This window comes from Eleutherodactylus coqui, chromosome 1, assembly GCF_035609145.1.
Source record: "Eleutherodactylus coqui strain aEleCoq1 chromosome 1, aEleCoq1.hap1, whole genome shotgun sequence".
Lineage (NCBI taxonomy): Eukaryota > Metazoa > Chordata > Amphibia > Anura > Eleutherodactylidae > Eleutherodactylus > Eleutherodactylus coqui.
In genome coordinates, this window is record NC_089837.1 from 176,562,664 (window position 1) to 176,590,542 (window position 27,879).

The 27,879-nt window shown below is 46.1% G+C and overlaps 1 protein-coding gene across 1 annotated transcript; it reads left to right on the forward strand.

The window, feature by feature from the left end:
* Window positions 1-3,221: 3,221 nt before the first annotated feature.
* Window positions 3,222-26,411, forward strand: BAG2 (BAG cochaperone 2). Its single transcript, XM_066604105.1, has 3 exons — window positions 3,222-3,401; window positions 18,457-18,566; window positions 23,577-26,411. Exons 1-3 carry the CDS (start codon window positions 3,277-3,279, stop codon window positions 23,972-23,974), a joined length of 633 nt encoding a protein of 210 aa, XP_066460202.1. The 5' UTR covers window positions 3,222-3,276; the 3' UTR covers window positions 23,975-26,411.
* Window positions 26,412-27,879: the final 1,468 nt, after the last annotated feature.

Consider the following 27,879-nt stretch of genomic DNA (forward strand, 5'->3'; position numbering starts at 1 on the left):
TCCTGGCGGTCACACTCTCTATCCGCTTGGCGCTCCGGCACCTGCTCCTCTTCTCCCCACTGGACGGATACTCCGTTTACAACGTGTGCCATACATGTACGGTACACGTTGGGTGTCTGTGTATGAAGAGAGCTTGGGAGCCGAGCCCGCACCATACACAGTACGTTAGACATATTCAACAACCAAAACCCACCTGCAACAGCCACTATGGGAAATAACACCAATCGTGTCTGTTAACCCTTCAAATGTTGCTGTCAATTCTGACAACAGCATTTAAATGCACCAATCGGCAATTGTGGGTCATGAATAGCCCTTCCCCATAATGAGATAGTGGGGAGCCCTGTGGGTGTCCTGACAACTAGGGACCTTCTGAAGGCCCCAAGGGCTGCCATGAATGATCGCTTATGAAGATATGCTTGTGGCTCATCTTGATAGACTGTTGGTCAGAATACAGTATAATGCGTTAGACTTTAGCATTGATCAAACGATTACAAGTTTAAATCAAATAGCTGCGGGTATACAAGTCAGAAATCTATCCGTGGGCATTGGGCCTAAATACTTCATAATTAGGCCTCATGTTCACGGGCACGCATGGATTATGAGTGTGGAATTCCGCAGCGGATTTCTGCCGTGCCCGCAGACATGAGGCAAAAAATACGTTTACTCACCTGTTTGGATGCAGCACGGGTCTCCACTGTCACGGCAGGATCTCCTTTCTTCTGCACAGCGAATGCGCTGGGTAAGCTGGTCGGCATGCCACGCGCATGCGCTTTGCCTTTTTAAAAATCTCCTGCCTTTCCGCAAATCCGCTACACGTCCGCAGTGTCAGCTGGGGCTGTGCTGCGGACTGGATGGCTTCCATTGACTTTAATGGAAGCCGTACCTGTGAGATACGCAGAAAAATGGAGCATGCTGCATTTTTTTTCCACGTGTGCGATCCGCACGCCAGGAAAAAAATAACATCCGCAGGTATTTAAATACCTGCGGATGCCCAATGATAGTCTATGGGCATATTGAACCGCGGATTCCGTAATTTAATTATGCCTGTGGACATGAGGCATTAATCTTACATGGTGAATGCTGTGAGAAAAAAAATAGACACAATGCCAAAATTGCGCTTTTTTTGTTCACGCTCCTAGAAGAAAGAAAGCAGCCAGCAGCACACCGTAGATATCCATGCAGTGGGGAAGAAATGCAAGTTAGGTGCCAGCAACCAAATGACTGTCGACCCACCGGTCTTCAGTGATGAATCCAGCAGTAGAGAAAGGTGCCGCATTCAGGAACTCATAAACACTTTAAGCAGTTTACAAAAGTCCAGAAGGTTTATTGTCACTCCATAGTAGCAGATTGATATGTGACGTTTCGACCTCCACGCTCTTTGTCAAGCATGTTGACACTTTGTTCACACTGTCTAAACGAAAAAAACTGCGTAAAAAGCAATCAAAAAGTTGTATGCACCCCAAAATGGTATTGACAAAAACTTCAGGTTACCATGCAAAAAAACAAGCCATAGCTCAACCTCATTGCCAAAACATATGAAAGTTAAGGTAGAAGAACTCGGCGACAGAAAGCAATTTTTTAAAACGCTACTTTATTTTTTTCAGCCGTATTAAATGAAAAAACTTTATAAATTTTGTATTGCTGTAATAGTACTGACCCACGGAATACAGATATGTCATTTTTACTGTTCTGGGAATGCTGCAGACCCCCCTCCCACGCACGCATGCACGCACACACAAAACCGGCACAATTGTGTTGTTTTTTCTCCATTTTCCCTCACTTAGGCCGCATGCAGAAGGCCGAGTTGGATCCCGCTGCGAGAATTCTCCGACCCGGACTACTGCAGGACCAGTGCGGCGCTCACCTCTCCCGCGGCTCCGGCTCTGATGTGCCGGCCAGACGGTGCATGCGCAGAGTGGAGTCGGCGGCCCCGGAGTGACATTTCTGTGCGGGCCTCTGAGAGACCTGCACAGAAATAGAGCATGCCGCGATTTGTTTTCCGTGTGTGATTTCATGCGGACAAATCGCAGCCGTCTGCATATTGTAATGCAATGCTATGGCAGCAGGCACGGATGGAAATTCTGCAGGAAATCCCGCCGCAGAGTTTCCGCCCGTGTGCAGGGGGCCTTAGGCTGCCTGTCTACGGGAGTTGCGGTATCGCGTGGAGGAGATCCGTTGTGGGATACCGCTGCCCGGGAGCAGAAGCCGGCAGATGGATCTTCGCCATCAGCCTATCTGACGGATAGGCTGACCGCAGAGAATCGCAGTAATTCTCCGCTCGTGGGCTATGGAAAGCTTTCACTGCGTTCCCCGCAGCCAGATTATCGCTGTGGGGAACACAATGAATATACGCCCGTGGACAGGCAGCCTTAGACATTTCTAAAACAATTTCTCATGTTATCCTTTTAAGGCCGCGGTCAGACGCACGATTTTTTTAACGCTTTAATAGCTGTGCTAAAATAATTGCACGTCGCCTGTAGAAAAATAGTGCGACCGGGTGCATTTGTACTCGCTGTCCTATCTTTTGCAGGTGCGATTATTTAGTGCCTCTAAAAAACGAACATGTGACTTCTTTCATTGGAAAGCGTTGGTTCTAATAGAGTTGATTTTTAAGCGCATTTATTCATCCGCTAAAAAAAAAACCAATCGCTCCTCTGACCGCTGTCTAAGACGGTTTCACATGAGTAATTGGCTGTGTGTCGCCCGCATGTGACAGTTGCGTGGCGTACAGCAAGTACACAATGATGTTGCATATTTGCTGTGCGCCACCAATCACCATGCACTATCTTGGCGTGTATGCGCAGGTAATACGGGACAGGATAGAACATGCTGCCATCTTTATTGTGTGCAATATGTGTGAGCGGCAACATGGGAGCCTATGGGAGATTGGTACAGTGTATTACACGCACGGGCACCACCACACATTGGCGCGAGGGAGCCCTTTTGTGGCACTTTAAACGTTACAACTTGTCCAGCAAAAAACGATCCCTCAGGCAGAGATGTGAAAAAAAGAAAAAAACTGAAATTGGAACCAAAAAGAAGGGCTGCAGCAGGAATAGGTTTGTATGGTGTAGAATAAGGATTATTGGGGTCCCCAGCGGGCAGCACATAGTATGACTGCCGGGCACACGCTGGAGAGCTGCAGTGCCCACAGGGCAGGAGGAGGGCACTGCGGGGTCCGCCCAGCTCCTTCTTAGGACATGTTTCATCAGTCTGCAGGGAGCCGAGCCGCCACAGCCCTCCGAGCCGCCCGCAGCCATTCATCGCCGAGCTGACATGGCACAAGCCAAGATACAAGCCAAGGCCAACGAGGGCCACAACGGGGGCCGCTTCTGCCGCTCCATGTCCATGGCCGCCCGCTCCACTCACCTGCTGGAGGTCCTGGACGATCTGGAGATAAGGTAAGTGTGCCCAGTGCCAGCTCTTCTCTCATGCCCACTGGACGGGCGCTGAAGTCCTTGAGGCGCCCTCATCTGTCAGCTATATGGCTTCCTTGGAAAGCTGGGTGGCAAGCAGTACTGACACCTGCAAAGCCCGCTCGGTAGAATGGCATTATACCCCTGTATGGGGCACTTTATGCTTTCCATTCAGGATCCTGGGAAAGCTGAGTGAATGGCGGATGGGCCGGTGTTCTGACTATGTAACAGGCTGCTCTGTATTCTGCTAGCAGGACAGTTGTGCAGCTAAATACTGGGGGAGATTTATGAGACTGGCATGTGTGAGTCGTAAAGCAAAGCCCATTAGAGCAAAATGCAACACATTTATTAAAAAGTGCTCCACTCTTACTAAACCTTCTGCCTCTCTGGCTCGTCTCAGAGTCTGCAGGCATTGACTTGCACAGATTTTTGCACCATCTTTTTGGTTTTAAGCCTAACATATCTGCGGACGCTCTAATAGACCACAACAACTTCTCTTGCCACTTTTAAAAGTTGAGAAGTTGAGAGTCGAGAAAAAAGTTGAAAACGTTAGCGCAAATTGTGTGGTTTTTTTTCCATCAGAAAACAAGTGCAAATTAAATAGTAAATTCCCTTTTCATGTTTTAATCCCCCCCCCCCCCCCCCCCACTACCAACCTCTCCTTGCTGGTTATGAACACGAATATTCTTCTTATCGTCCAGCGGCTGAAGCTAGTTGTGGCAATAGGTCTACATCGTGCAGCTCTTAGGTTAGAGATACACGGGGACTATGACATCACATCCAAGGGCGGGCTCACACAAGCGTAAGATTACCGCATATTACACATGCGCAAAATAGAAAGCAGCATGTTCTATTTTGCCATGTATTACGTATGCACAAGAAAGCCCATTGTTTTCTATGGGCGTGTAATCAATGCCGTCCATACACAATTTAATTGCATATGGGTGGCGTATATATGCACCATTGCGAAGCAATAGCGCGGGAAATGTAAGCAGAAAAAACTAAACAAGTAGACTGCGCAGGACACTGTGCTTGAGATACGCCGTCATGCGCAGTACAATATCACAGCCATATATGATGGTAGGCCGGCTCAGCATCGGCTCCACAGCGGTAAAATGGAGCAGTTCAGCCAGGGGGTTCCAAACGGAGCAGGAAAAGAAGAAGAAAGAATGCAACATGTTCTATTTTGCCATATGTTACGCTCAAGAAAGCCCATTGAGTTCTATGAGCGCGTAAGCAACGCTGATGTAACTCCCGAACACTGATATGAAGAAGTCTCTGGTGCTGTGATAAATATGAAGCAGTTGTGCTGACACGGGTGATATGTGACCATTATGTAGTGAGTATGACCTACCCAGGAAGATTGTGCGTGTAATAACAGATGGCCTCCTCCATCACTGCATCCCCCTTAATCTCTTTAATAGAGTCTTATGCCAATAGGAAACCCATCTGGAGATGAGCGGCATGCAGCTGTATTATTGCACCGAGCATCAGTCGGCTTGATCCTGTGTTACACAACTGGCAGCAATGAGACGGCCGGACTGCCTGGTGTTACATTGCTTCCCTGCTTCTATTCTTATTAGGGATTTTTCTAGTTTTGCAACATTTCTGCAAGTTGTGTGTACATAGAGATGCGTATATGTTATATGTATTATATATATATATAATAATAAGCTTTATTTATATAGCGCCTACATATTCTGCAGCGTTTACAAAACAGGGGAGAACAGATACATTACATGTAGTAATCAGTTGATGGAAACAGTAGGGGTGAGGGTGAGGCTCCAACGAGCTTACATACTACAGATAACGGGGCGATATATTGTCCTTGTGTACTGTGCCTCGAATCTTTGGATGCTTTCAGGTCTTTTCTCAGTCTTTTTGCTGGCAGAACACGGGAACGCCAACTGACTGTTACATAAATGAGTTGACACTGATTGTAGATGACGGTTAATACTCATTTGCGCCATGAATTTGTAGAGAAAAAACCCTGAAAACTCTTAGCCCGTGCTTACACTAACAGGTCGGATTCTGCATGTGAGAGGCCCACAGCAGCAGATTCCGGCTCTGAACCCAGCCAGTCACCCTGCCTATGGGATTCTTCTGTACATGCGACCCTGATTGTAATAGCACAGCACAGAAAGTTATCTAATCATTTGCATTTTAACAGGGGTGTGTAGACTTTTTTATCCACTGTGTAAATATATATATATATATGCACAGTGGATATAAGAGATCTACACGCCCCTGTAACCAAAACACATATAACGAAGCATCACCAACATATTCAAATCCACGGCTGCAGTCCTGAATAGACAGAACCAATTAGGATGCTTTTACACAGAATGATTATCATTCAAAAAATCGTTCAAACGAGCAAAAGTGAACAATAATTGCTCAGTCTGAACGCGAGCTAATGACTGAACGACAAATCAGAGTCATTCATTTTATGCAGGCAGAAAAATCATCGTTGGCTCATTCACTTATCGTTCGGCTTAAACAGCACTTGTTCAGTCCCTCTCATTCACTTATACAGGGACTGAAAGATTTTCATTTGAACAAGCCAGCAATGCATTTTTTTGTCTTAACAGGCTGTACGAGTGAAAACGAGCTAGCGGTGACGTCACTCGCTTGTTCAAATGAGAATCGGTTCATCTAAAAGGACCCTGAGGTCTCCTTCACATGGCCGTAGGCGTTTTTACATGCGCCCGCCGGCTCTGTAAAAACGTGTGAACAGGTGCACAAATCTAAAGTTTGTGCGCCTGTTCAGAGAGCACGGGCCCCGGGCCACCATTGCCTCCCCTTCCCTCCTCTCTCCTTCCCTCCAGCTGTTTGCAATGGGAGTGGGCGGGATGGGGCGGAGCTAAGCACCCGCCCCTTTGCCTGCAGCCAGCAATAGGAGAAGGCAGAGTGGGGTGGACCTTAACTCCACCCCGCCCCTCCCATTGCAAACAGCTGGAAGGGAGGGAAGACGAGGAGAGAAGTGGGAGGGAGTTTAGTAGTCACACTGCTAAACTCCCTCTCACCTCCCTTCTCCTCCCGCTGTCATTGGGTACCATAGGAGCCTATGCAGCAGCCGACGTATTCCGGCCAGAAAAATAGTTCCAGTGCTACATTGACCCGGCTGGGCACATTTATGCCGCGGGAATATGGCCATGTGATCTGATGCATTGGAATCCAATGCATCAGATCACAGCGTATATCGGCCGGCTGGGAAAACAGTGGCCGATATACACTTGTGTAAAAGAGTCCTTAACTAAAGCCGCAATATACTATCTCAAAAACAAAGAAAATGCCAAAAGCGAATGATCCACCTGATGCACCTGGTAAGTGTAGAGCAATTGTACATTGAGTAAGGAAATACTTTAATCGCCTGTGGCACATCTGACTAACATATTAACAATCGTTTGTCATGAACTGTAGTGAACGAGGCCGATAGACATGCTTTGTGGATTGGCTCTCTTTACAGTGGGCTAATTTTTGGCCTGTGTAAATGCCCCTAAAGGTGGCCATATACAATAAATAGAAGTAGGTTGATGGATGAACAATAGCTGAACAAACGATCGTCTGATGAATGATTGTTTTACAGACATAGCCATTCATATTTAAATTTATAATGGCGGTCACAATCATTCGAACTGGCCATACATGTTCAACGACACTGAGCGATGGACAAACAGTCTTTCTGGGAATGGTTCTTCTAAGATATCTTTCATCTACAAAAGATCTTTTGTCCAACCAGCTGAAGAACATTTCAAGCCTAGCTGACTTTTTTCCAGACAGTGGCGGTCTGTCATCGGTCAGATAAAACAATCCTTCATTGTTGCACTTCAGAAATGAAAATTCGGCTGAAATTGGTCATTTTCATGAACTTTAGTCTAAAATATGCATGGGCACTTAAGTTGATGGAAATGCAAGATTTCAACCAAAATGATCATTCGTCAGGTAAAATATAGCAATAAACCCTGTCGGACGTGTTCTGACATTAGAGCTGTACAAGCTTCTATCAGAATGTAGGAAGACGCCAGACAGTGCATTGGAAAGGGTTATAGGGGTTGTTCCAAGATAGAAAGTTATCCCCTGATCTTCCTTTTCTTCATGGGATGTCAGTTCACCATAAGTGATAGAAGACTGTGAGTGAACATACTCTACCTATCCCAATCCATCATGATTACTGTATCTGCTCATTCTGTTCTAAACTGTTATTTCAGAATTATTGCATTGATACGTCTCCTATATCTGGATTTACACCAGACTGGTTATGTAAAGTATACTTTTTGCCTTGCGTGGCACTGCTAGTGGCAAGTATGTCACCCTTTTCTCTTCTATTATGCCAACAAGTTCAATAATAAGACTGCCTGTCCACTGGCTTTGCGAAATCCCGCGGTAGATCTCCGCCTCGGGAGCCGCCGCCCGGGAGCAGACGGATCTCGGCTGTCAGCCTGTCAGATAGGAGAATCGCTGCGATTTGCCAGACGCGAGCTGAGAATCGCTATGATTCTGCACTCGTGGACAGGGGGGCTGCGCTTTCCATAGCAACACTATGGAGAGCGTTCACTGCGTTCCCCGCAGCCGGAATATCGCTGCGGGGAACGCAATCCAAAAACGCCCGTGGACAGGAGCCCTAAATAAGCATAATTAAAAAGAAACGTATTTTCTATCCCCAGGATAGGGAATAACTTTCTGATTATTGGTGGTCCGACCGCTGGGACCAGCAGTGATACAAAGAATGTGGATCCTGAAGTTCAAGCACTCGCTCACTATAGCGCTCCCATTGAAATAGCAGCATGTCAGTGTCTGATGTAGATCATAGTAGATCTGATAGACCACAGGAGACTGCGCCCCTCCCACTAAGCGATGCCTCTATTTTCTCCCCATTCCTAGGAAAGGTAAACGCCAATCTGTCATGTATTAAAATGTACGACTATTATATGCCACTAAAGTGATGTAAAGAGGTTTGTTAAATCCCTCTTCTTCTTTATTGCAGTTACATGTGTTAATGTGAGAAAGTACGGCTTTAGCTTTGCAGTCACTTTTTGCATCTGGAACATAAATGTATTTGTCCAGCTGATATTTTTGGAAGGGTGATGAAACCGCTAGAAGCGGGCGGGCTGCGCTAACGTTCTTATTTAGTTGCTTCGCTGTCATGATGATTTTTCTCCATTTCGCTGCACTTCCCTGAAGTGGCTCGTGTTACTTGGGAGATGTTATTTGTGCAGCCGCAGCATGGAATTTGAGTGTAATTGTGAAAAGAGCTCAAATTCAGGGAGCTCAGCGACTACATCATGCAGTAGACATTCTTCATATGAAAAGTGATCACATGCTTATGAGATTAGATGTTACCTCCACTCGGTTACTGCATGTCAGCTGGGTCGACGCGGCTTCAATCTGTGTACGTTTATCTGATTAGCTTCCTCTGGATTTAGTATACATGTTAAGTCTACACCTAGGGGTATAGCATTGAGCACACTACCATATAAGCCCTCGCTACGCTACTAAAATAAAAAACAGCTATACATTACCTGGGAGGTGCGGTCTGGTTCCCTCCCGCTGCTCTCCGGAGCTCTGGCGCGATTCTTGCAGTCTGCTGACAGAAGATTGCTTCCTGGTAACTGGGTTTGGAAACCCTGCCTCCAAGAAGCGATGGCTGGAATTGGTTCTTTGAGCGCTGCATTGATTGGCTGAGCCGCGGCGGTCGAGAACCAATCAGAGCCATCGCTTCCTGGAGGCAGAGTTTACAAACCCCATTATCAGGAAGTGATCTCCTGTTGGTAGCTGAGGACTGCAAGAATCATGCCAAAGCTCCGGAAAACAGTGGAAGGGACCCGGACCGTGCCTGCTAGAAAAGTATGATAAAACATCCCCCGAAAATAAGACCCAGTGCCTCTTTTGGGACAAAAATTAATATAAGACGTTTTTTCAGGGAAACACGGTTTTCTTGCATTTCAATCTTACTGTTAGTTTGCAGTGGATTTCACCTGTGCATTGTAGAAGTTGAAATCTGCAGTGAAAATTCATGACAAGGGTATAACGGACTCATTCCCGCTGTGACCCCATCCAACCCCCTTACCCCGATAACCAATAACACGCCTCAAACCTTTCTTTGGATTTAATTGGCCACAGCAGCCATTTATTGAAAATAACAAAAATACAACATTACAGATAACAACCCCAGGGGAGGTCCTATGAGCCCCAAAACTGATCTGTCGCCTCACAACCCGGGAAATATTTAGTACGGCCTCCCGCCGCACACCCCCCGACTCGGGAGACTATTTCCCAACAACACACTCCCCCCGCCTCCAACACCTGGCTCAGGAGATCAACACTCACCATTGGGCCTCTAGTCTCCTTCCTCCCGACACGGAGGCCCACTAGCCCTATACGGGCTAGCGACTCCACCCCTCTTGGCAGGGCACCGCCCTGTCAAAAACCACGGGGGGACAGATCCACCAACTCACACTTCCAACCAAAAAGAGGGTGTAAAGGGGAAGGCCGCTCTCTAGCCCCTGCCTTCACCCCCGAACCCAATCCGCTGACTCCACAGGACCCCCCTTTTACGCTGCCATGACAATGAGATTCACCCCCAACTAGAAGGGTGGGCGGGTGGGACTCTTCTTCCAGGATCTCCGTCTTCTCCCTCTGCAAGATGGCTCCAACTGCCCGGGCACGTGACCTAAACCTGCGTACTCCACCCCTTCTTCCGACCCCTCCTCTTTTCCAGCAGCTTCTCAACTCCTTTAACCCCTTTATTCTCCATTAACCCTGTCATGCCTGCCTCCTCCTATTCCTTCCAGTCACCGGCTCCGGCATTACTCAAACTTTCTACAAAAATGTGAATATGTTGTCAATTTGCAATGTATTATATTGTAAATTGGTATTGATTTTGTGGATCATTAACAAATCTGTCATATCTTCATTGTATGGGTCCAAATCGGAGGTTGAGCATGTTCTACATTAAAGGGATTGTCCAAGTTAGGTTTTTTAATTTGCTACCTTAAAAAAAAAAAAAAAAGATACTATACTGACCAGTTAAATGCCACACCATCCAGCACTGCCAGTATATTCCTTCCTTCTTGCTGCTAAACTACCTCACTTCTCTGTTAGCTAGCATAGGCTCCCATAGGAATCTATGCAGCTGCTGCCGCTGGCGTTAAAGCGTCCGGCCGGGCGCTTTTACGCTGCGGAAATATGCCCTTGTACACTGATGTATTGTAAGTAGAGATGAGCGAGCGTACTTGGAAAAGCACTACTCGCTCGAGTAATTTGCTTTATCCGAGTATCGCTGTGCTCGTCCCTGAAGATTCGGGTGCCGCTGCGGCTGACAGGTGAGTCGCAGCGGGGAGCAGGGGAGAGCGGGCTGGAGAGAGGGAGAGAAAGATCTTACCTCCGTTCCTCCCTGCTCTCCCCTGCAGCTCCCCGCTCCGTGCCGGCACCCGAATCTTCAGGGACGAGCACAGCGATACTCGGATAAAGCAAATTACTTGAGCGAGTAGTGCTTTTCCGAGTACGCTCGCTCATCCCTAATTGTAAGCCAATGCATCAGAGGGGCAGAGTATATTGGCCAGGTGTGAAAACCCGGCCGATGTTTGCCCGTGTGAATAAGCCCTCAGGCTGTGTTGCAGCTACAGCATTGATCTTGGTTTTGTTTTAAAGCCAGATCTAACCACAACACAGTCCACAATAGACAAAGTTAAAGTGTGAGCTCATACACCTGCAGCTCTTGCTCCAGACCCTATGTCTACAGGCTAAAGCTCACACTAGATCTCAAAAACACTTAGCTTTTAAACTAGACCAAGATCGCTGTTCTAGTTTAGATCTAGCCTGCGATCGAGCAAGTTGAATTTTGCCTTTTACTTCTTCTTTTAGGCCAGGCTCACACAAACGTATTTGAATTCTGTATTATGTGCACAATATACGCTCGCATAATGCGGGGTGAATGGCGTCAGTGAAAGTGCATTGATTTTCATTTTTCCATTCCCACTCACTGGTATATTTATTGCATATATTACACGTGTAAAAAAGAATGCAGCATGTTCTATTTTACAGAATATTACCCGTGTACAGCCCTATTGTTTTCTATAGGTGTGTTTAGAACGCAGTACATATGCAATCACAGTGCATATGTATAGCGTTCTTTACATTCGGCAAGCTAGTGCATGACCTCATGCGCAAAATACACTGTTCATGCACAGGAATATGTGTGCAAAAACGTGACAATACGCAGTTCCCTACACTAGTAAAATTGTGCGATTTTTACTCAGCATATTACCGTACGGTCGTGTGAGCTTGGCCTAAGGGTTCATTTACACTACCGTGATTTTGGCACGTATTATGGTCACGATGCACAGTTGCGTGACACACGGTGAATGGAGTCAATGAAAGTACATTGATCCGTTCACATTAGCGTGTAAACATTGCTTGTCAATACATGTGAGAAATAGATGGCAGCGTGCTCTACTTCTCTGCGTACCACGCAGCGTAAGCCCTAACATTCGTATGGGCAGCATATGCAAGCACTATCCATGCGCAATATATTGTGTATGGGTGGCGTTTTCATACCAACCCTGCTATAAAACAGTGCAGGGAATCACCGTGTGCATATGATATGCGATCGTGCGCAGTGCACTCGGAGAAATACGCGGTCTCTGCTGTCTCACACAGAACGGTAAGACGCTGTGGGACTCCGGCAGCATCATCATACATGTTTACCAGGAGCATGTACGGTGACGTATGTAGTTACGCTGCAGCCTCTGATTGGCCGCAGACGACACCTGACTTCCGCCGGGCCGTCAACCTGAAAGTCGCCGCCGATACCGGCAGCGGCTCTCAGCTGCATTGCGGGGCTCCAGGACAGGCGAGCATGTCTTTTTTTTTTACTTTAGGCCGGGCCGAGCAAGTGGTCAGGGTTTTGTTGTAAGGACAAAACCCCTTTAAGTGTTCTTTTCCCCCAGAACACTCCTGTGCCATTTATGACAAAATCATGTTGGCTGAATGGTCAAGAGCTCAATGATAAGAAAATTCGAACAATGGACTGGGGGACTTGTGTTCGATGGGAGGACACTGAAAGAGGGTTTTCAGGAGAAAATTATGGAAACTGTCTCCCATTCACTTCAATCGGAGAGAGCTGTAGATCCAGTGGATAGGTCACCAAAAGTGTTCTCTTGGAAAACCCCTTTAAGGAGGTGAATGTAGCTAGTTTCTTTATTTTACACCTTTCCCTGCATATCATTTTTTCTTTAGTCCCAGAATACCGATCTAGCAATTTACAAGATGCACGAGAGACTCTCATGAGAGCCGGAAGATATGAAAATAACTGCACAGGCGTGTAAAATGTGTGGCAGCAACTAACGTGATCCACCCGAGGCAGGATATATGGCTTTCTGGGGACCGGCTCAGGAGATAATAATTAATTTGGAATTACTATATTTCACCAATTGTTATGTATGTCAGACTATTTTTATATGCAGAAGACAGAGAACTGAGGAAGGCACGTTGAGCGTATTAACTGAATGTCCTGCTCCAACTTGGATTTGTTGTAGATTTAAAAATGTTGTCTTACTACACATATACACAGTTACATTGTATTACTGCACATTATATAAATATTCCTCCTCGGCTAAAATACTCTGTAATAACGCTGAGCCAAGTAGGTTTACTTGGCTGAAAAATAGTTGTTGGATTTGGTTGAAACTTTCTATGTGTGATTGTAACGTTGATATAAGTAAGAGAATTTATTGCAGAAAACCGAAAACTTGAAGGGAGTCTCTAGTACCCTGTTGTACTGCCTCTAGCTTGGATACAAGATGTGATACAGGCGGGCATGGAGGCTCTAGTAGCTTGAATACAAGATGTGATACGGACAGGCATGGAGGCTTTAATACCCTGTTGTACCACCTCTAGCTTGGATACAAGATGTGATACGGGCGGGGATGAAGACTCTAGTACCCTGCTGTACCGCCTCTAGCTTGGATACAAGATGTTATACGGGCGGGCATGTAGGCTCTAGTACCTTGCTGTACCGCCTCCCGCTTGGATACAAGATGTGATATGGGTGGGTATAGAGGTTCTAGTACCCTGTTGTAGCACCTCTAGCTTGGATACAAGATGTGATACGGGCGGGCATGAAAGCATACAGGTTCTGTATGGTATCCTGTGGCATATCACTCCACATTTGCTGTAACTGAGCCTCTATATTGTGAAAACTTGTAGGCGGTCAAAGTTGGTGTCCCAGATGGTCCCATACATGTTCTATTGGTGATAAATCTGGTGACCCAACAGGCCATGGAAGTGTGATAATGTTGTGGAGGCATTCCTGTGACCACCTTGCTGTGTTTGGTTAAGCACTATCCTGGATTCGTTGTTGAAGACAACCCATTTCCACTCGGTAGCAGTCAAGGTTTTGTCTTTCACGACACCACTGCAAACAAAGGTGATGGTAGTTGGGTGTAAAAGGCAGTACACATAATGGGCGTCCTTCAATGGAAATGGTTCGGAGAGACGCAGGGGCCTGTAATGATGGTGCCACCTGCCTCTGGATGGCAGACAACAAAAGCACTGTTTGTGCTTGTTGGACGATCTGTCGAGGGCACCCTGATCCCATTCGCCTTGTGTGCATGCCCTCACGCCTCCACTAGTTCCAACACCTCCAAACAGTCTGGTCAAAACGGCCCAGGTAGTGGGCAAGTCGTTGATATGACCATCCAGCTTCTCCACATTCCAATAATGCGCCCCTCTCAACCTCTGTTAACTGGGCAAAATCTCTTCGATTCTGTTGTGCTCTACACAAGCGGAAGAAGAGGTCACTACACACAAGGAGCCTCTGAGAGCCTTCATATAGACCAAGGGTGGAACCACTTTTAGGGCCTCAGGTGACAAGACCGTTCATCTGATCATACCACAACTCTAATCATTTGCATATATGCCTGAGATGTAACTGCATGCTGAGTTTTGTAGTAAAACGACAACTCCTTCTGGGTGTTTGGTTTTTCTTGACAAAGCATGTATGTAATACAGCCTCAGATTGAATGCTCTCATTTAGGCCTCAGCCAACAAGAATATTCCTACTGACCTGCATCGCCAGTATTCGTTACACTTCCCTGATGACTAATTCCTACTGGTTGTATTTCTTGTTAAACAATCTCTTACCAAAATCAAGCCAAAAGAACAGATTATGTTATGTGATGGGATTATAACATTTATTGAAAGCTTTAATAAACCAGGTACTGAGATAGAGAACAGCTAAATAATGCTATCTCGCTCCTGCACTGACCTTGAACTCCTGCCATCTGCTTCTCCCTTATCTACAATGTGAACAAACATAATTTCCTGGTCTGTTCCAGCACTGACTGTTTAGTCACACAGCAGGATTCTTCATCAGTATTTGTAAGCCAAATCCAGGGGTGCGTCCAAATACAGAGGAGGTCAGAATCTTTCCATTATACTTCTAGTGCTGTAGGTTCCACTCCTGCTTTGGATTACAAATACTGATACAAAATACGTATACAGACAACCGTGTTTGCAGAGCGTTTTGCAAAACGTGGCGAAGCTAAGTCATTGATTTCACTGGTTTCGTTTTCACAGGCATGTTTCTCAAGTAATAGTCCTACTCGCGAGAAAAAATAGGCCTTGCCCTATATTTCTCGCACGTAGTTTTTATACAAGATAAGATAGCTCCAGACCTGTCATTCCGCTTTTTTTTTCCGCAAGCAAAAACGTGAAGATTAAATGGTATAAAAACACAAAAACTTTTGACAGATGCATGAGCAAATACACTCCATAGCGACGAGCTTATTTGCGCATGCGCTCGTTTGTCGAAGCCCAAACACTACCATGTGAAAGTGGCTTAATAGTGAAATACCATTGTTACACACCACAATACAAGTGCCAATTCACATGAGTGTGTTTTCGCTCCATTTGTTGAGGTTCCGACGTAGATGTGAAACCGCCATAACTCTGGTTAACATCTCTATGGACCGCAGGTTTTCATCCTTGATCCCCTTTTTGAGGCATATGGCCTTGTATAGTTCCCATGTTGCTTCTCCAGAGTAGCTTCTGGTTGGTAAAGTGAACAATAGCAGGAATTCAGAGGCAAAGGATATACGAGAATCGAAGTCAGTTACAGAGCAGGGTCAAAATTAGGTGGACTAAGACCCCATTTACACTGACAGATGATCGCTTAAAAGTCGCTCAAACGATAGTTTGAGTGACAGTTTTCAGCGATCATCTTTGCATAGTCTATAGTAGCTAAGTAGCTACTTAAGAGCTATGCAGGCGGAGCGGGACACCGCCGCTATCGCTCAGCGAACAATACAGCTCTTCTGTTTAAGCAAACAGCTGTATTGTTCTCTGCGATTACAGCTGGTGTCCCGCTGTGAACTACCAGCGAGACATGGGTTGTAAGAATCTTATCAGCGCTGCCGACTGTGATAACAGCCTGCACTGCTGATAAGAGTTCATTGCTTAATTCAAGGAAACAAGAATTGAGCGAGGAACGACTTGTGCACGAAAACTGTCCGTGCATTTAGATGCAATGGTTATCACTCAAAAGACAGCTTTCAGCGAATTTTGAGCAAGAATCGGGTCTAAATGGGCCCTTAAGACGGCAGGCAAACAGGAAGACAAACAAGCAAACTAAGATCAGAATCCAGGAACGCAGGTAATCAGATAAGGATAATAGAAGGCAAAATCAAGTGCAAATACAGGATTCAAAAGAGGATCAGGTAATGAGAGTAGAGACCAGAGTGGGGAACACGGGCCAGGAGAACCCACAATTACTGGCTCCGCAGGATCGTGTAGAGACATGAACACACTTGTTGGCCGCTGGAGACACATGAATTGGTATAGGGTTAGATCCTGATTGACAGGCAGAAGAACCTAGAAACATACAGAACTAAAAACCAAGCAACCATTGGGCCGTGTACACAGGAGCTGCTCAATATTTGAGCGACTCCTGTTTACTGTGAATGAGCTATTGAACACTATCAATCCTGTGTATAGCACTGGAGTGATAGTCGGGCGGTCGCCCGCAGGACGGTTGTCAGGCACTTATGCATCCAACTGCCTTCCCGTGTAAAGGTACTTTTAGCAATGGCTATACTCAGTGCAGATCATGTTAATCTAGTCTCATTCCGCATGCAGAATCCGACCCATTCGTGTGCAGCCAGCCTAAATGTCTTTTTTCTCTCCTAAAGGCCTTTTCATGCCTCTTTTTATATTTTGCAAACATAGCACTTGTTGTTCTGTATATTGCTAAGTATTCTATACAATGCCAAGGGAAAGTATATAGCATGTTTAAATAAAATAGATATTTTGTACTTTGCCTAAAAACCTCACACATTCTATAGATTGCTTCGCCATTGTATCCAGTGCCTGCTGTTCACACGTTGCCTGCAACAGATATATCTGGAACTCTTAGTGAATGCTGATGCAGAGTATTGGTATCAGGAAGGGAATGCTTTCCTTTTAGAGCAGATTGGTTCACGCCTTGTCGTTTTTTTCTTACCTTCCCCAAGGTCTAATTTTCCCTCTTCCCCTTGTTGAACTTGACATATGTCTTTTCACAATGTCTTACCTATGTAACTATGTTACGGACAGGCAGTGAGATGTGCGCCTGTTGTTAAGTGTGTCACGATGCATATCTACTATGGAGAGGTAATAGACCTCAACACCTCATCAGTGGTGGATGCTTTTCGACCCATTTTATTCAAACATATTAGACTATTTTGTATTGTTCTGACTTTTTTTTAACCCCTTAACACTATATGATGTAAGTTTACGCCACGATAGAACATAAACTTACGTCCTGTGGATGGCACAGGATTAGAAGCTGAGTCCACGCCAATCACAGCAAGAGCCTGCTGTGATTGACAGCCAACCTCCCACTGCAACAGTGGGGATCAGTGAGAACACAGATCCCCACTGTTAACCTCAATGTTGACCCGCCATGTAAAGGATTTACAGACGGAGTAATCATGGAAGGCTAATGGGTTGCCATGGCAACCAGATACCATTGTCTGGTGTCTATCTCTGCCATGACATATGATCGCTGGCAATAGCGATAATGCATTGCAGTACAGAGGTACTAAAATGTATTATTATAGCAAACACAAGATCGTAAGTGTAAATAAAATATGAAAATAGTTTTAAAAAATGGTGGTAAACAAAACCCTTCGTATTGTCGTAATCGTTCCAGCCCACAGAGAAAATTTATCATGTTCTTTATGCTTAGTGATTCATGCTTTAAAAAAAAAGGCTAAATAGAATGGCAGAATTGCGGCATTTTTTCTCCCCGCCCTCCAAAGAAATGTATTAAAAGTTATGGAATGTGTTGTGTGTGCCCAGTAAGCAGTACCAATAAAAACTACAGCTCACCACACAAAAAACAACTCGTATGGCCATGTCGACGGGAAAAATAAAAAAGTTAAGGCTTTTGAAGTGTGGAGATGAAAATCCCCAAAACATCTTTGCGTCCTTATGACCAAAATAGGCCTTGTCCTTAGGCCAGCTGCACATGGCCGTGACGGGCTCCGCCGCGTAATTCTGCCGCGGAGCCCGTCACGGCGCCCCCCAGGAGACCCCAAACTTACCTGCATATCCGGCTTCCTCGCTCCTGCATGACGCTTTCCTGCCCACCGCCGCCGCGTCATGTGACACGCCCACCGCAGCGGCGGTAGGTGGGGAAGCGTTTGCGCGCTATCTTCCGCTGTGCTACAGCAGAAGATAGCGTGAACGGACGGCTTCCATTGACTGCAATGTAAGCCGTCCCGGCGTACACCCACGGCAAACAGAGCATGCCGCGGGTGAGGACGGGAGATTCCACGGTGCGGAATTCCGCGGTGGAATTCCGCACCATGAGCATTGAGCTATTAGATTCAATAGAACCTAATAGCTGCGGGCAACGTGGCAGGTAGGAGGCCTAAAGGGGTTAAAAAAGAGTGTTATGTTTAACCCACAATGATTATTGTAAAACAATTACTAAATGCAAAAGTACAGAAAAGAATAGAAAGTATTGTATTTAACAAATCCTTGTATTTCTGCCTAGAGTACAGTCCTTGCGGGACTCGGCATCTGCACTGGAGCTGGAGAAAGAGTCTCTAATGGAGATGATCCACAATGTTAGGAACAGTCAGGACATGAGGAGCATCAGTGATGGTAAGCTTTACTTTACTAATGCTCGAGGGCTTGGGAACACCTTCTGACAGCACTAATGGAATGATATGAAGGCTGTTGTTGTTACGGTAGCCGTTTAGTCATTCACGACCGTCAGCGACCCTAAAGGCTCCCTCCCTCCATGTTTTTTGGTTTTGCACTGCTTCTTTCAGTTGATTGATATCCATGCCAGTATCAGCTCTGACAGTATCAAGACACAAGGGATCCACTGCTCAGAATGTTGAAAGAACATCCATAATTGATCCTCTGTGAGCCCAGAGGGGGTTTTCCAGGGAGAATACTACAACGGACCCCAGCCAATCAACTATTGGTGACCTATCCCAGGTCATCAATAGTTGATTGGCTGGGGTCCGTTGCTCGGGACCCCTGACCAATCAGCTGAGCAGGCGCACGCTGTTAGCGCCGCAAATACATAGACGTCGGAGTGGAAGTCTCCGCGACGACCTCTGTGTAGTGGCTGGCGCTTGTAACCACAGGCACAGCTCACGTTGATTTCAATGGGAGCTTTGCCTGCAGTTATAAGTGTCATCCACTACTACTACTGCCCTGACCCCTGTGTATCTGCAAAGATGACAGCATGCACCCGCTCAGCTGATCAGTCAGGTCCTGAGCAACGGACCCCAGCCAATTAACTATTGATGGCCTATTCTGAAGATAGGTCATCAGTAGCATTCTTCCTGGAAAACCCCTTTAAGTCTGCCCCGCAATCATATGGCTTGGGCTGCATTCTCACGAACGTATATCGGCTCGGTTTTCACGCCGAGCTAATATGCGTCGTCCTCATGTGCAGGGGGGGGGGGGGAGAATGGAAGAGCCAGGAGCAGGAACTGAGCTCCCGCCCCCTCTCTGCCTCCTCTCCACCCCTCTGCACTATTTGCAATGGGGAGAGGCGGAACCAGGGCGGGGCTATTTCTCACAACTTAGCCCTGCCCCTTCCCGCCCCCTTTCATTGCAAATAGTGCAGAGGGGCGGAGAGGAGGCAGAGAGAGGGCGGGAGCTCAGTTCCTGTTCCTGGCTCTTCCATCCTCCCCCCCTGCAAATGAGGACGACGTATATCAGCTCGGCGTGAAAACCGAGCCGATATACGTTCGTGGGAATAGCCTAAGGGTGCTAATGAATAAGCGCTGCTAACACTTGTGTCATAGTGCTAATTGCGAGGGAAACACGAGTGCTTGTGTTCTGATGTAATAGCACTCTAAGGGCTCCTTTCCACTGGCGAGGTAATCGCACGTTTTCAGTGCGTTGCGACAGTGCGAGCTCTCGCAGGAAAGTCCCACCCATGTTGTTCTATGACAACCTTTCCACTAGCGATGTTTAAGGGCAAGCTGCGATGCGAGGATTAACGATCGCAGCAGGAGGATTGTTTCAGTGTTTTGTATTTTTCTGTCGCCCATACAGTGCAATGGCAAAACAGATTCTCGCATCGCAATGCAAAAGCTTGCCATTTTGCAGTGTTGCGATGCAATTTTACCATTGCGATTTTCTCGCAGCGATATCGCTATCGCCAGTGGAAAGGAGCCCTAAGCCTAAGTTCACACAGGGCGGATTTGCTGCGGTTCTGCCGAGGCTTACCGTTGCATATCCGCACTGTGGCAAAACCGCTGTGTTTGCAGTGCAATGCAGTGCAAATGTGTTTGGGCAAAAAGCTGTTCTCACAGGACGGATCTCTCCTAAAGCAGCCCTGGGGCCTTTCAGAAGGTCCCCAGCTGCCATGACATCTGCACGGCTCCCCTGATCTCACTGCAGGGGGGGCCGTACTGACTGATCCATCTAAGTGTCTATATCCATTGGTTCAACACCTTGAGACTGACAAGTCCGCCCTAAAAAACCAATTACCCTATGCCTTTCTTGTGGAAGTACCTACAATTGAAATATGGTGTAATCACAAACTAGTGGTACATATATCCGCATATCAGGCCAGATAAGTGAGGAGAGAAGAAGCTTAATCAGCAGTCTAAGTACTGCTACTCCCGGGTCCTAGAGACCCATTATTAACCCCATAAAAAATCTGCACACAGTTGAGCAATTGTGCTCGCATATATTGCCGATAATCCTTAAAGGGGTACTCGCATATAACGTTGCGGGTGTACACATAATACCGTAAACTTCAATCTCCTTACGTAGACATAGAGGTAAAAGAGGTATTTTATTTGTTTGTTGAGTTTATGTTTTTTGTGAGTGTACGTAAAAGATATTTTTTATCGTTAAGAATAATAAAAGCTACGTTTGAAGCTTCATAATCAGCACAAATTGTATTAGGTTTTCTACAGTGATTGATTTAGTTGAGTCGGAAACCTACTGTCTCAGTGATTAATGGTCTAGGGTTAATAAAGCAACATAATCAACAAAAAATTATAGTTTTCTTTTAAAACTTTAAACTGTTGAATTTATTATTAACTTATCACTATTAATAACATCATGAAAATATATTAAAGTTACAAATGAAAATAAAAAATTACAGATGAAACATATAATTAAAATCAGGTATATAAAAAGAAGTTTATCATTGGCCCCAATAATCGTTCTCTAATGAGCCAACAAACGGACTGAAACAAGGTCCTGCCAGCTACAAGGAAGCCAGAAGATGGATGCTGGACCCGACGGGATGTGAGCACGATTTCTGTGTGTTTGTGGGGCTGTGAGCCCTGCATTTTTTCAAATTGCCGCTGAGGGACCAACGGTCTCCATTGGAACTGGTAAACAATGCAGGGCCTGGTAACACGAACGCAGTGCCCCAAACGCAATTGTAATTGCGTTAGATGGGTCTCCTATCTTTTCTATGGGCACTGCGTTCGCGTTAGACGTCTCCTTTTCTGGACGCGACCTTCGTGCGTTCAGCGCAGCTCTTCATCTGCATGTGGAAATGCCTTCATTTAGAAAGCATTGCCCACAGCCATGGCGTTAGATGCAAGCGTTCAGAGCCTGCGTCTAACGTGAGGAACAAACGCATGTGGAAAAGGGGCCTAAGACCCCACTTTTTCTGAGAGTCGTTTTGCCTGGAGCAAACCTTTTTGAGGTCACCTCACACTTTCCAAAAGTTTCTAGAACTTGTTTATAAGTTCATTAGTGCTGAGAGCAAAACTACATCCTGTACCAACACAAAGGAAAGGGCAGAATGGAAAGAAAGAAAACATGGTCACTGGACCACAAGACACGGTTTCCTCTTTACAAAAATCAATATTATACCGCCTTAAACTATCCATGTTACCGATATATCGGACATAACAATATCAATGAAAAGTATCGCCAAAGCATTAGCCATATATCGATATATCGGTTTTTCGATATCCCAACCCTATCTGTAGGTCAGCGCCTGATCCATGATGGTGGAGGATTTAGTGAATCCTGCACTGAGCAGGGGGTCAGACCCGATGACCCTGGAGGTCCCATCCAACTCTACCATTCTAGGATTTACACAAATTTTATACCACGAACAAATCTGCTTCAAAATCCACAAGATATTCATGTGGATTTGCTGCATATTTACAAACTAAATCCGCAGCAAACCTGCATCCAAATCCTTAAAGGGGTTGTCTCGCGAAATCAAGTGGGGGTATACACTTCCGTATGGCCATATTAATGCACTTTGTAATATACATCGTGCATTAAATATGAGCCATACAGAAGTTATTCACTTACCTGCTCCGTTGCTAGCGTCCTCGTCTCCATGGTTCCGTCTAAATTCGCTGGCAGCTTGCTTTTTTAGACGCGCTTGCGCAGTCCGGTCTTCTCCTCTCAGCACGAGCCGCTTCAGTGTGCTCGCCGCTACAGCTCCTCTGCGCATGCGCAGACGAGCTGTCACTGCTCGGGAGCGCGCTGGAGCGGCCATTCTGTACCATCCTCTGTTAGAGGAAGGTGCAGAGCTGCCGAGCTGTCCGGAGAAGCCGCCCAGCTGTCCCGCCGTCCAGCTGTCCCGCCGTCCTGGTAAGTGATGGGCCGGGGGGGCTGCCGCTGCGCCGGGGGGGGGCTGTCGCTGCGATGGGGGGGCTGTCGCTGTGCCGGGGGGGACTGTCGCTGTGATGGGGGGGCTGTCGCTGCGATGGGGGGGCTGCCGCTGCGATGGGGGGGCTGCCGCTGTGCCGGGGGGGGGGGGGGGCTGCGCCGGTTACCTGCTGCCTGGCGGTGGGTGACTGGTCGGCCGTGTTCACTCCAGGGGTCCGGTCGGCGGCTGCAGGGCATCTGGTTGTCATGGAGACACAGCTGGTAGCGTCTCGGGAGCGCGCACGTCGGGCTGCAGCAAGAGAAAAGAGCCGGCGGCCATCTTGGGAAAATTTTTATAAGTTGCTGAAACGCTGGAATGGTAAGTACAAACCAGCTAGAAAAGTCATTTACAGGGGGGCTTAGTAATGTGTGCTTAATTAGGGGGACTGGGCAAAAAAAAAAATCCACTCCTGCCTCGAGACATCTCCTTTAAGTAAGACATGAATTTTACATCAGATTTGTCTGTGGCATAAATGTTCATGATGCATGAATCCACCCTTAGGGTGACTACCCACTAGTGTTTGCGAATTTGCTGCGTTTTTTTTTCCAGGTGTCTATGGGGCTTTCTAATGTTAAAAATGCATCACAGCAAAATCGCAATTTACCGCGAAATCGCGATTTTGCATGATGCGTTTTTAACATTAACAAGTCCCATAGACCCCTGGAGAAAAAAAACGCTGCGAATTTCCCAGTGAAAAAGAGCTGTAGTGGGTAGTCACCCTTAACCCTTTCTCAGTATTCCTGAGAGTGGTGTCAAAGGCATCTCATCTATCCAAAGGGGACCCTGCTCAGTACTGAAGTGGGGCAAGAACACTGAAACAGCTATCTACTGATGGTTGACTCTTCATTTTCGTGGAAACTCTGGTTCGGCCAGGGTTGTACCTATAGGTAGTACTAAAGACACGGTTTTATTCCTTCTTGAGGAGACCTAAGTTGTACAACTGAACTGTAGCATCTGAACAGTTTTTTGATGTTGTCATTCATTTACTGTCATATTCATTTACTGTCAAGGGGAAAGAGAAGAACTGTCAATAACTGCAGAACGTCTCATGAAGCGCACGGTGACTGTAGAAATCTCAGTGGAAACCATGAGAAATCCCCAACAAGCCTCATCGCTACAGCAAGCCTCCTTGATTATTGATGAGATTCTGAAGGAAGTCACGGACAACTTGGAAAGTGGAAAGAAACAGCTGATGTGTTTGTATGCAGCTTGTACGTCTGATGTCCCATCTGTCCCCATTGATCAGAAGTTCCAGTCTATCATTATTGGATGTGCAATCGAGGACCAGAAGAAAATTAAGAGGAGACTAGAAAATCTTATTAGGAACATTGACAGTTCAGAGAAGTCCATCACACTGCTGGAGAACCAGAAGCAGAAATCACTTCCTCACCAGAACAATAATGTCTAAAGCATCCAGACAGGAGGGAGCATGCATGTGGTTGATAATTCACACTACTGTACCGGGAAGGAGGCGAAAGCATCATAGCAAAACTTGAAAGTCTCTAAGAATTTCTATGTTATCCAACTTAACCCTAGCCTACTCATCGGAGGTAGTAGTATTCAAATACACGCCCATGTGAAGAAGCCCTTAAAGTGACAAACCAAGATGGCGGCACTGCTTCTCTGACTACCTGATGCACACTGGCCAAACAGAGCAGTGTGTTGAAAGCATTGTCCTATCAGTATAACTTACGGACATTGTAGTGGGCTCCACTATTTCATACACTAGTTTTAATCGGCAGACCCCTTATGAAAGATGGGCCAGATGTAAGCCTCTTAATACATTTGACACATCATGTGCTACAAATTGAAATCTATGCCAGCTTGTAGCAGGTGTAGATTTCTTCTATAATTTATGCCGATTTCTAAAATGAATTATAGTAAATCTGTTGGGTACTGGGGAAGCCCCACTCCCTCCAGATAAGTCATGTTCACTTTTTGCAACTATTTTATGCAACTTAACTATGGTAAATCCCCCCCCCCCCAACTATGTGTATATTTGCCAAAATACCAGTTGATGTTAATTTTCATTGTTTTGCTTAAGATTTTATTTTCATTCTCCTCAAGATTTTAGCCTAAAGCAAACAGTGAGGGCTTATTGACATGGGTGAGATTCTTGCCCGAGTTTTGTGTGTTGTGAGACACACAAAACTCACACATTGAACTCAATGGAAAACGCTTGCGATCCTCTGACGTGCATGAAACACACGCGTGAGTATTACAATCTCACAAAAGTAATGCGAGGCGTTTTTTAATGAATAACGCCTCGCATCGGTGTGAAAAGCGCACGCTGGCAAGCCTGACATCGGGCCAAGTTTCTTGGCCTGATATCTCGCTCGCCTGTGTGAGTATAGCCTAAGGCTGGGGCTACGTGGAGACTTCCTGTAGTGCAACTTTCCAATTTATTTACTGAGTTACAGTAGCAGTTGAAAGGAGTCAGCTTAGCTCAGTTCCATGAAAGTCAGAGTACTGGATAGCAGCTGGAGCTTCATAGTTAAAATTGGAAACTCGCGCTACAAAAACTTTCCATAAGGCCCCATCCTAAGCACACCTTCACACAGCACGCATCTGCTGCAGGCTTTACGCAGTTGTGGAGGTGGGATTTATGAATTGGCCAATCAATGCCGTGGCTCAGCCCATTCATAAATCCCGCCTCCACAATGCGCTGACTATTGATTTGGTTTTTCAGCCATTGCTCAGCCAATCAATGAATCAATCATAACCATTGCATTGGTTCATCGAGCGCTGCTTTGATTGGCTGAACTGCGCTGGATGAACCAATTAGAGCCATCGCTTCCTGGAGGCAGGATTTATGAATCCCGCAATCAGGAAGGAAGGTTTCGGACTGAGCCTTTTAGGTAAGTATTCCCTTTTATTTTTTTGGAGTGCAGCTAGGGCTTATTTTACAATGATAGTCGCATCGCACAAAAAGCACGCTTTCATGTGTTGCGATGTGACAAAAACAAAGTTTCCATATGGAAACATGGGCTACAAAAAAAAATCACAGCAATATAGGGCATGCCACAATTTTTTTTCCTCGCAAGATAGCATCAGAGAAAACATCGCTAATGTGAAGGAACTCATTGGAAAGCATGGGCTTCACAGACATCGCAAAATCACGCGATTTTGCGTCTGTGTGAAAGCAGGCCAAAGGATTTACCTATATCTTATAATACAGGTATTGTATGCTGTTGCCGGAGGGCAGATAATTGTTTACTATGCTCATGGAAAGACAGTTTTGAAAATGTTGGATATGATGAAGATACATCTTTGATGGCTGTATGGCTTTAAGAGAAATGTGTACCCACAAAACAGGACTAAATCACGGTCGTCTGAAGAGGCTTTTATAAGGGTTTTACAGTGTAGCAGGAAGGATTATTTTTTTCACTTTTTTGTATCAAAGGGGTCATATACTTTCACAAAGTACTAGAGAGGCTGGACCTGGCATGTGGTGGTGTGCCACAATGCACATCCTGCCTGGACTCTGCCCATGCCATATGCTGTATGACAAGTGTGCTCACCTGCTCACACAAGCACAGTTCCTGGACCTGCCAAAAGAAACACGTTTTTACACAGCGAATCAGGATGGGATGCATATTACATTTCACACATTGCTGTTATATATCATACCTGATTAGGACCTTGAAGTGCGTGGGATTTCCCAATCCTCTATTTAAGGAGAAGTACAAATCACAGCTTCCCATAAGGACTTTCGTTCATAATATATTAACTCATGAAACCTTTCTGGACTATTCTATGGATATTCTCTAACTAATTCTATATTATGTACTCCTGCACACCTACACATAAAAATATAGATGAAGGTAATAAAGAAATAAATTTGCTTATGTGTTTATTTTTCTTCACAAACTTTTTTTTGGGAGGTGGGGGTGGAGTAGGGGTAATTTATTGAGACATGGGGTAACTTTCTTGTCTGCTGCCCCTTTCTTAGGCACCCTGTCCACGGGCGTTGCGGTATCCCGCGGCAGATCTCAGCCACGGGATCCGCCACCGCAGACGGTTCTCCACAGGTCAGCCTAATCTGATAAATAGGCTGACCGTGGAGAATCAAGGCAATTTGCAGCATGCTGCGAATTGCCAGCCGCGAGCGGTGAATCGCAATGATTCTCCACTCGTGGACAGGAGGCTGGTGCTTTCCATAACAATGCTATGGAAAGCTTCAGACGGCGCGATTCGCCAGCGGTTTACCGCCAGCAAAATGACTGCTGTGGACAGGGGTTCTTAGAATGTGTTGAAATAAAGTGGCAAGTTGTCACCTGTCGCTAAGGCTAATTTCACACGAACATACTTTTCTCTACTTATAGTGCCGTTATAATCACAGCCGTATAACGGGACAGACTGAGACCACTCATCTCTATGGCATTTCAGTGGTTTCCTTTTCACTAGCACTTTCCCTCGACATGATTTGTACAGCCGGGAAAAGATAAGACCTGCTCTATCTTCCCCGCATGTAGTGAACAACACGTGCAGAAGAGATCACGCAGCCACTAACTTCGCGTCTTTTTTTCCAATCTCCTGAATTGCTGGTGAAGGGGAAGGGCATCAAACAGCCCTTAGATCTTCCCAGAATGCGGAATGGCAGATAATTGTTTTACTGTAATAGGAATGGTTTCCTGTTCCATGCAAACAAACTGTACCGCCCTGTATAATAAGCTTCAGATACTAGGAGAAATCACAAAAAGCAGTTTTTGGAGCTGTGCCTCTTTATTTATTTTTTGGGAGTATCCATACAAAAAAATATATTGTAGAACAAAAAGCCAAAAACATTACAGTGTTGATACCTGTATTGGCTAGCCAGAAATATTATATTTGCAAGCTGTTAGAGTTCAGAGGCTCCTTCTTCAGGGCTTATTCACAGTAGCGTATATCGGCCACTGTTTTCACGGCCGGCCGATATACGCTGCCATCTGAGCTGTCTTCCCTTTCCCTCCCCCTCACTGGCTCTCTGCCTCTCTTTTCCCCTCCGGCTGTTTGCAATGGGAGGGGGCAGAAACGTAGCTCCACCCTATCCCGCCCCCTCCCATTGCAAACAGCTGGAAGGGGGAGAGAGGCAGAGAGCCAGCGAAGGGGAGAGAAAGGGAAGAGAGCTCAGATGGTAGTGTATATCGGTATTATTGTATCTTGACGCCACCGGAAGCTAGGGGTGTGACAGGCCTTCAATGGAGGAATGCGCCTGTAACACCCCTAGCTCACGATTGGCTGTTAGTACCTCTCCTGTGCCCCCTCCTTCCTCAGTGTCCCCCCTTCCCCTGTGCCTCCTCCTATGTGCTGTCTGTTCCCCCTTCTCCTGTG

What these genes read in the sequence shown, in the direction of transcription:
- BAG2 (XM_066604105.1), top strand. Translation starts at nt 3,277, where the DNA reads ATGGCACAAGCCAAGATACAAGCCAAGGCCAACGAGGGCCACAACGGG. An exon ending in CTGGACGATCTGGAGATAAG is followed by an intron (nt 3,402 to 18,456) that starts GTAAGTGTGCCC and finishes ATTTCTGCCTAG; the next exon opens with AGTACAGTCCTTGCGGGACT. An exon ending in CATGAGGAGCATCAGTGATG is followed by an intron (nt 18,567 to 23,576) that starts GTAAGCTTTACT and finishes TTTACTGTCAAG; the next exon opens with GGGAAAGAGAAGAACTGTCA.